Below are 9,711 nucleotides of genomic sequence, written 5' to 3'. Positions count from 1 at the left end.
TTCCCTGTCCCTGCCGCGAAGAAGCTCCCCCATTGTATGGCACTGCCACCACCACACTTCACTGTAGAGTTGATGTTATGCAGGTGGTCTTCATCAGAGATTGCGCTTGGACTTCTACCCAAAGTGCTGAATTTTTTATCTCATCAAATCTCTCTGAGCCCTTTTAACTCTCACATGCCTTTAATTCCACCATAAATGCCTGATTGATGGAGTGCTGCTGCCCTCTGACTGGTTCAACCATCTCAACACAGGATCTTCTGAAGATCTGTTAAGAGTGAGTGACCATTGCCCTCTTGCCTGGTTAGTCGGTTTGGGCTGGATGGCCAAGTCAAGGAGGCGTCCTGGTGGATCCAAACTTCTTCCATTTCCCAATCATTGAGACCTCTGTGCTCCTGGGAACACTCATATCTGTAAAAATGGTTTTCTCCCCTCGCTCTGATCGATGCCTCATCAAAATTTGATCATGGAGGTCTACAGAGAGTTCCTCAGACTTCACCGTTTAGTTTTTGAGCTGAAATGCAGTGTGAATCGGAAGACCTTCTGTCCTCAAGGTAACACGTGTGCCTTTCTAAATGATGTCCGATCAATTCACTTGGACTCCAATCGAATACTCGACGGATCACAAGGAAAATTCAGGCACAAGGACATGAACACCTGGAGGAGAGACTTCAGCTTTCATGACTTTTACTTCATTTACAAACCTTTCTGAAAACCCATTTTCACTTTGCCATTTTGGTTATTGAGTGTAGATTAATGGGTGAACATTGACAATTTAAAACAAAATCTTCAACACAGTAAAGTATGGAGAGTCTGAATACTTTCCTAAATCTCCGCTGTATGAATGCTTTCTAGTGCGGCTCTCATTGGTGTCTCTCGAACTACGCTGACTCTTGGCTGGCCTTTTTGCTTTGGTACCTTAGTCTTTTGGCCTTGCTGATCACAGAATTCGGACGGTCGCAGTGTCTGATTTCACTTTTCTTTTTCTTCTTTCCTTTTCTTCATTCTCCAGATCCTATTTGTCCTCATGATTAACCGTCTTATTTCAGCTTGGTATAATATTAACCAAGTACTCCATAACTTAAAGAAGAAGGTGCATTCCAGCACTTTACATCATTCAAGAATCAAGAAACTCTGATGCTCAGTATGACGAATGTACTGATGACCTGGAAGGGGTTTGGCACCAGCGCCACCACTCTCGCCACCCATGGCTCTTTCCTCGCTGCTCTCCATTGCCTTTTCCCGACTTCACGTTTACGCTGCCGGCTCCGCCTCCCACTGCAGTGCTCATTGGGGGGTTGGGGGTCACTGGCACTTTCCTCAATTCTGTGTGTCAGTCTATGCTGGAATCCTTAAGGAAACTCGCTGGCAGCCACACTTCCTGGCGGCTCTTGAACGTTTGCTTTCTGATCTTCTCACTCTGTTTCTATTATTTCACGTCCTGGGCCTTGTGTATGAAATCCTTTGACTTCTGATCACAATCTTGAGTTTACCCCCGACCGTGTTCAGTCTCCCAATTCCAGTTCTTCATATCAGGCATCATCCCATGTAGTTCAGTACACTTGCCACGTTTGCTTGTCGTTTTTTCATCTTCTTCATACTGTAATTTGTCTCCCATCTCTCAAAAATGTGCAGATTTAGTTAAACAATGATTCTAATTCTGCGGTGGGTTGGCGTCCTGCCTTGCACCCTGTGTTGGCTGGGATTGGCTCCAGCAGACCCCCGTGACCCTGTAGTTAGGATATAGCAGGGTTGGATAATGGATGGATGGATGGATATTCTAATTGGCCTGTGAGGGGGAGTGTGTGCCCCCTCTGATGGACCCAGCGTCCCATCTGACCAGGATAAGCTTCAGTCCCTACAAGCTAGAACTGCATTAAGCAGGTTTGAAAAAAATCAATGGATAGTTAGAAAAAGATCAGTTTACTAAAAACGAGCGGCATAATTCTAGTCGATGAATACTTTCTAAAACGTACCTTTCAAAAGAGAAAAAACAGAACAAAAAAAAAATCACTCACTTTATTTATTTATTCAAAGCAAGAGTTATGAATGTGAATGTTCAATTCAGCACAGGTGCTCTATTAATTAAAGATTTACAGACGGAAGCATGAATGATTACAAAACGTGAGCAGGGCCCACAGAACACAAAAGGGAGTGGAGTCATCGTCAAATTGGTTATTTATCTTACTCCGCTATTTCAGAATTTGGTAGCAATAATGAAAACATAAAATGCACAGCCTTCTTTCTTTCCCATAATTCTTAGGAATTTAAGAAAAACAAAACAATATAGAAAATAAAGCCAAAAACTCAGGCATGAGATCTCTATAAAATTGCTGACAGATAAAACAATTTGAGAGCGTATGTCTGTCAGTCGGTTGGTTTCTGCTACTTACTTGTTTTTGTTTTTTTCTTTTAATGAAATTTCAATGTAAATAAACAAGAAAATCACTTCTGGCTGCGCCTTCTTGAAAGTGTCCCTCCTTTACAAAATGATTCACTTGAATTTGCCTTTGTGAGGGACAAACGTAGCATCTTTCTTAATGAAGTTGCCTCAAAATATTTTTCCTTGTCATAGTAAGAATGAAAAATATTTTAATTTCTTTTCCTTTCATTCATATGCAAGAATTGTTTTCATCCCGGTGAAGATACGATGGATTTCAAAAATGTCCCTGAAACGTTTTATTTTGTTTTTACTTGATCCTGACCACCTTCTTTTTCTGCCAGTAATATGCGACTTCTGCATTTCTTTACTCCACGGCGTCGCTCCCATGACAGGGGATGTGCTCTTGAGACTGACCATCCATGAAGACTTCGACGTCAGTCACCGTCTCTTCTACGACTGCTGTGGTGATGGTGTCGGACTCAGCCACTTCATTGCCGCCGTCGTCTTCTACAGTGTAGCTTTCCTCTTGGCACTGACCTTGGTCCGGCTCTGAGTACACGGCTCCTTTGACTTCCAAGGCTCCATTGCCAAGCTCTGTGACTATGTAATGTGTACTTCCTTCCGTGAAGGTCTGACCACATCCTTCAACCATGGCACGTGCGATTTCTTCTGTCACAATAATCTGTGAGATCTCTCTGTCTGAGCTGACCATGTCCACATCTTCACTTGGTACCGTCACTGTGCTGCCACTTTCCTCTTGCATTATTAACTGGGGTCCATCTCTTGCCACCATGTGAACTGTTCCTTCATCGTTGACAATTACACGAGTTACGCCTTCTTCCATAAGGTGACCAGCTGTAGCCATGTCACAAACTGCAAACTGCACCACACCTTGTACCACATCTTTATAAACAAGCGGAGCTGAACCTTGAGGAGATGGTACATCTGATGACTGCACAACCTGGGTCACCACCTCCATTGGCTCTGTTCCTTCCTCTGCCTCCTGATAAATGTGAATGGCTTCAGTCATTGCTTTGCTGGAGGAATCAGTCAATGCTCCCTCAGTCTCATATCTGTCTGCAGTACCCTCGTCTTCCGGCCCAACTGTTGAATCCCCCTGCTGCTCCAATCGTTCTTTCATTGCCCCAATCTCTGTGACGGCACACAAAAGGGCATCCAATGCTGAAGCCGAAGGTGCCCCTTGAATTGCCACATCCTGCCTGGGAAGCATTTCTTGGCCATCTTCACTGGCTTCCATGGGGGTTTCTACCACCACAACCTGGGTGGTGCCTGCTGGTATGCGTATCTGGCTAGGAATCATGTTGCTCATATGAGCTGCATTTCCACTGGTGGTGATGACTTGACCATCTTCAGTGATGTGCACCACTTCTGCTACCTGACCAGCCATGGCCAATGTCTGAAGGGTTGCTGCCGCTGACTCCTCTGGGAGGCCTTGAATTATGATGACCTGCTGAAGGGGCTCTGATTCTGAAGTCTGACGTTTTCTGGAGCCTTGTGGTTCTCTTTCTCTGGCGGGCACCGGTTCTTCATTTGCTGCCAGAAACGCGTCATCTGTCTGCACAAAAGTGGCACCCTGACCTTTAAGACGGCATTCAAAAGATTTGGAAACGATACCTGTTGAGATACGAAAAGAAGAGAAAGACATTAAAAACTGTAACAGGTAAGCTATTACTGTACATCATCGCCTCCTTCAACAGACAGCAAAATCTAAAAGTACAATTTATCAGATAACATTTCAAACTGAGGTCAATGTCCATAAAATAATTAATGGCATAAGTATTCACCCTGACACCTCTAAATCATCACTGGTGCAGCCAGGTGGTTATAGAAGTCACTATAAATGCACCTGTGTGTGGAAGGACCAGCTTGTGATCAGTCAGTATGGGGCTCTAACCTACAGTGCATCTGGAAAGTATTCACAGCGCATCACTTTTTCCACATTTTGTTATGTTACAGCCTTATTCCAAAATGGATTAAATTCATTTTTTTCTTCAGAATTCTACACACAACACCCCATAATGACAACATGATAAAAGTTTACTTGAGGTTTTTGCAAATTTATTAAAAATAAAAAAACTGAGAAATCACATGTCCATAAGTATTCACAGCTTTTGCTCAATACTTTGTCGATGCACCTTTGGCAGCAATTACAGCCTCAAGTCTTTTTGAATATGATGCCACAAGCTTGGCACACCTATCCTTGGCCAGTTTCACCCATTCCTCTTTGCAGCACCTCTCAAGCTCCATCAGGTCGGTGCACAGCCATTTTAAGATCTCTCCAGAGATGTTCAATCGGATTCAAGTCTGGGCTCTGGCTGGGCCACTCAAGGACATTCACAGAGTTGTCCTGAAGCCACTCTTTTGATACCTTGGCTGTGTGCTTAGGGTCGTTGTCCTGCTGAAAGATGAACCATCGCCCCAGTCTGTGGTCAAGAGTTCTCTGGAGCAGGTTTTCATCCAGGATGTCTCTGTACATTGCTGCAGTCATCTTTCCCTTTATCCTGACTAGTCTCCCAGTTCCTGCCCCCCACAGCATGATGCTGCCACCACCATGCTTCACTGTAGGAATGGTATTGGCCTGGTGTTGAGCGGTGCCTGGTTTCCTCCAAACGTAACGCCTGGCATTCACACCAAAGAGTTCAATCTTTGTCTCATCAGACCTGAGAATTTTATTTCTCATGGTCTGAGAGTCCTTCAGGTGCCTTTTGGCAAACTCCAGGCGGGCTGCCATGTGCCTTTTACTAACGAGTGGCTTCCGTCTGGCCACTCTACCATACAGGCCTGACTGGTGGATTGCTGCAGAGATGGTTGTCCTTCTGGAAGGTTCTCCTCTCTCCACAGAGGACATCTGGAGCTCTGACAGAGTGACCATTGGGCTCTTGGTCACCTCCCTGTCTAAGGCCCTTCTCCCTCAATCGCTGAGTTTAGGTGGCCGGCCAGAGCCCTGGTGGTTTCGAACTTCTTCTGCTTATGGATGATGGAGGCCACTGTGCTCATTGGGACCTTCAAAGCAGCAGAAATTTTTCTGTAACCTTCCCCATATTTGTGCCTTGAGACAATCCTGTCTCGGAGGTCTACAGACAATTCCTTTGACTTCATGCTTGGCTTGTGCTCTGACATGAACTGTCAACTGTGGGACCTTCTATAGACAGGTGTGTGCCTTTCCAAATCATGTCCAATCAACTGAATTTACCACAGGTGGACTCCAATTAAGCTGCAGAAACATCTCAAGGATGATCAGGGGAAACAGGATGCACCTGAGCTCAATTTGGAGCTTCATGGCAAAGGCTGTGAATACTTATGTACATGTGATGTCTCAGTTTTTTTATTTTTAATGAATTTGCAAAAACCTCAAGTAAACTTTGAGATAGATAGATAGATAGATGTTGTCAATATGGGGTGTTGTGTGTAGAATTCTGAGGAAAAAAATGAATTTAATCCATTTTGGAATAAGGCTGTAACATAACAAAATGTGGAAAAAGTGATGCACTATGAATACTTTCCGGATGCACTGTACACAAGGAAGACAAAAGAACACAACGAGCAACTCCATGAAGAGCACAAGTCAGGGAAAGAAGACGATAAAATATGAAACTCACTGAAACTCCAGTTAAATCAATCATTAAGAAATGGAAAGAGTATGACATGACTGGAGCAGACCAACCCCAAAAAGTGGGTGATCATGTAAGAAGGCAGCAAGTCAGGGTGACCACAAAGAGACCTCTTTGAACACCAACGGAGTCACAAGCTACAGTGGTTTAGATTGGCAGGGCTGTGAAGACAATAACCGTTGCCCAGGAGTTTCAACAGTTGCAGCTTTATGAGACAGTGGGAAAGAGAAGGCCACTGTTAAAAAAAAATAATAACAGAAGGCACATATGAGACTCTAAAGTCAGCTGGAAGAAGATTCATTTTGGCCATCAACCTAAATGTCAATGAAGCATGATGGTGGCAGTGTCAGGCTGTGGGGATGCTTCTCTGCAGTAGGCCATGAAAGGCTTGTGAGGGTAAAATGAGTACAGCAAAATATGGAGACATCCTGGAGAAAAGCCTGATGCAGTCTGCAAAGAAACCTGCGCCTTGGGAGAAGACAACAACAACAACAATGAATTTCTTGTTGAGCCCAGAATTAGACAAGGAATGCCTCAATTGGATTCAACAAGCTCTGTTTTTGACAACCTCCTGGCCTTAAAGCCAAAGCTATAAAGAAATGGCTTCAAAACAACAATGTGAACGTCCTCACGAAGCTGAGTCAGAATTCAGATCTCACACCAATTGATAATCTGTAGATGGGCATGAAAAAGGGCTGCTCACTTATGATCAACATGCGGCCTGACAGAGCTTGAGCCACTGGATACAGTTGGTATGGCCATCTTAATGAAAGGACAAGTGTCTGCATCTGTATATCTATGCTAGGGTTAGGAAGAAAAATTTAAAAATAGGCAAAACAAGTAAAAGAAGGGTGAACAAAATCAAAAATGACAATAAAAACACCAAATAAGGGCCTAAAAATTGGTGTTACCAGCCTATTCTGTTGTTAGACATCATACACTGGCAACAGCAGCATGGCAGACATTTCCTTGTACCCACTTAGGCCACGTGAACAACAACAACAACAACATTTATTTATATAGCAAGAGGAAGCGACAAAAACAGGTGGCTCTGTCCGTAGAGAAAAAGGCTCCACTGAGATGGGCGCATATTATCATACCTGATCAAATGGACCACTCATGGATCAAATAAAAAACAAGAGGTCTACGTTGATTATTTCGATATTAATTTATACATAAAATGTGTGGTTGTGTGTGCATTGAAATTACTTGCAAGTAGTAAAGACAGTGCAAGATACTATAAAGGTTAATGGACGTATGTGTTTCTATGAAGTAAACGATAAACAAACTTGCACTAATGATAGATAGATAGATAGATAGATAGATAGATAGATAGATAGATAGATAGATAGATAGATAGATAGATAGATAGATAGATAGATAGATAGATACTTTATTAATCCCAAGGGGAAATTTACATACTCCTGCAGCAGCATACTGATAAAGAACAATATTAAATTAAAGAGTGATAACAATGAAGATATAACAGACAGACAATAACTTTGTATAATGTTAACGTTTACCCCCCCAGGTGGAATTGAAGAGTCTCATAGTGTGGGGTCTCCTCAGTCTGTCAGTGGAGCAGGACGGTGACAGGAGTCTGCTCAGCGCCCGTCGCTCTGCCACAGATGTCAGACTGCCCAGCTCTGTGCCTACAATAGAGCCTGCCTTCCTCACCAGTTTGTCCAGGTGTGAGACGTCCTTCTTCTTTATGCTGCCTCCCCAGCACACCACCGCGTAGAAGGCGGCGCTCACCACAACCATCTGATAGAACATCTGCAGCATCTTATTGCAGATGTTGAAGGACGCCAGCCTTCTAATGAAGTATAGTCGGCTCTGTCCTCTCTTGCACAGAGCATTAGCGTTGGCAGTCCAGTCCAGTTTTTTATCCCGCTGCAGTCCCAGGTATTTACAGGTCTGTACCCTCTGCACAGTCACCTCTGATGATCATGGGGTCCATGATGGGCCTGGTCTTTCTAAAGTCCACCACCAGCTCCTTGGTTTTGCTGGTGTTTAGCTGTATTTTGATACTTTTGTGTGTCTATGATACGCTGGACTGTTGAAATTAAACCGGTGATGCCCTGTGATCACGCAGAGTGCTCGCTCCATTGTCTTCCACCGTCTGCCAGGCTCTCACGAAGCCAAAGAAAGAAGACACAGACAGATCATCGCTCCACTTCATACCTAAATGCTTACCTCACCGCAACCACCTTTTATTACACTGAGTTTTACCGGCCTGTCTCTTCCTCTTTCTCTCTCTAACTCTCACACAAAGCAAACCAAAGATAAAGACCCGCTTATTTTATTTTAATGCAAAATAAGAACAACCAAGGTTAAGACAGTGAAGGAAAGCTGAGCACGTAAGTTTGGTGCTTTTCATATTTATGTTTTATGTTGGTTCCTTGAAATGCCAATTGATGCTTAGGTATGAAAGAAGTAAATCAACCATTCCTAACCTGTACATTTCCCAAGTGGTTTAGGGATATTGATTTTGTTCTGTGCCTCAGGCCTCAAAAAGTTTAATTGTAGTTCTGCTTTAACATTATGTGGGGAGGTTGGGTTGACTCAGTTTAGTTACAAATTATTCCACTAAAAGAAAAAAAAACAACAATGAATAGGTAGCATACAAACAAAAGAAGTGAGTCCAAAAATCACAATACATGGGATGTTTAGAAAATCAAGTATATGTTAGCTGCTGCCTCACCCTTTCACTACCCAAAGGAAATACAGGAATTGACTTCAAGGATGTTGTCGTCGCATGTTTTATCACCAGGGTGTGCCATAAATAAAGGCAGAGGCTCTGTGAAATCACTCATTCCTTACCCTACACACACAACAACATTCTACAAGATGCTGCACTAAGTGACGAGAATTTAAGGCAGCAAAAAGTAACAAAATCGCACATCTATGAGAAGTGACAGGGAAATATGCAATGCTGCTCAGTTACCCACTGCTCACATAACAATGTTGTCAATGTGCCAGTATCGCCTACTTTAGCATGTCTGGAAGTAATGGGGAAGCACCTGAAACCAGGCTGCCAGCCTGCCCCTGATTCTAGGTGGTCCCTAGTGTTACTAAACAGGCAGAATTAATCTGCCATCACTACAGAAGCAGAATGAAAGTATGTCACTGGACTACATCAGATTTGTAAGTTTATTTGGACAAGCAAACAAATAAATTTGAGTAGAACAGGTTCATCTGAACATCAATAATGGCCTTGTCAGTGAAGATGTACCAATGAACATAAAGCTCACACTTTAAAAAAAAGCACAATGGTGAATGCCCCCGTGTTGCTGCCCTTTGGTCTAATGTTGGTACCTTTATGGCTTCTGTCTTTTATTACCTCAGACTGTACTCCCCTCTCTTTATGCAACAAAGATTATTTTCCCTCAGGATGGTCGCTGGCAAATCAACTTTTAGAAATCACCAGATTCTCTTTCTTTTAACACTTGGAAGACATCTTTTCTCAACCTGACCTGATTAGAGCTCTCAGCAGCTAGGATTAATGGGGCAACTGGGACCAGTGTTGCCCAATGGCATCATTTTGTGGATATAGTACAGCACCAAATATTCGGCCATCCTTGCTGATAACTGTGTCCCATAGGATGTGAGGTCTCGTGGGACGGCGGCGCCTATTCTCTTCTCCTTAATCAGATCAGGCATCTTGATTCTCATACTGCCATGATCGCCTGCTTTTAT

The 9,711-nt window shown here is 43.3% G+C and overlaps 1 protein-coding gene across 1 annotated transcript in view; it reads right to left on the bottom strand.

Annotated features, from left to right (window-relative positions):
• Positions 1 to 2,000: 2,000 nt before the first annotated feature.
• Positions 2,001 to 9,711, bottom strand: part of znf407 (zinc finger protein 407) — a 528,111-nt gene continuing 520,400 nt past the window's right edge. Inside the window, exon 9 of the mRNA XM_039737697.1 lies at positions 2,001 to 4,015. Within this exon, the coding sequence (XP_039593631.1) occupies positions 2,745 to 4,015 (1,271 nt within the window). The 3' untranslated portion in view covers positions 2,001 to 2,744. The remainder of the gene's footprint in view (positions 4,016 to 9,711) is intronic.

Source organism: Polypterus senegalus, chromosome 15, assembly GCF_016835505.1.
Source record: "Polypterus senegalus isolate Bchr_013 chromosome 15, ASM1683550v1, whole genome shotgun sequence".
Classification (NCBI taxonomy): Eukaryota; Metazoa; Chordata; class Cladistia; order Polypteriformes; family Polypteridae; genus Polypterus; species Polypterus senegalus.
This window is presented reverse-complemented; position numbering and strand designations above follow the sequence as displayed.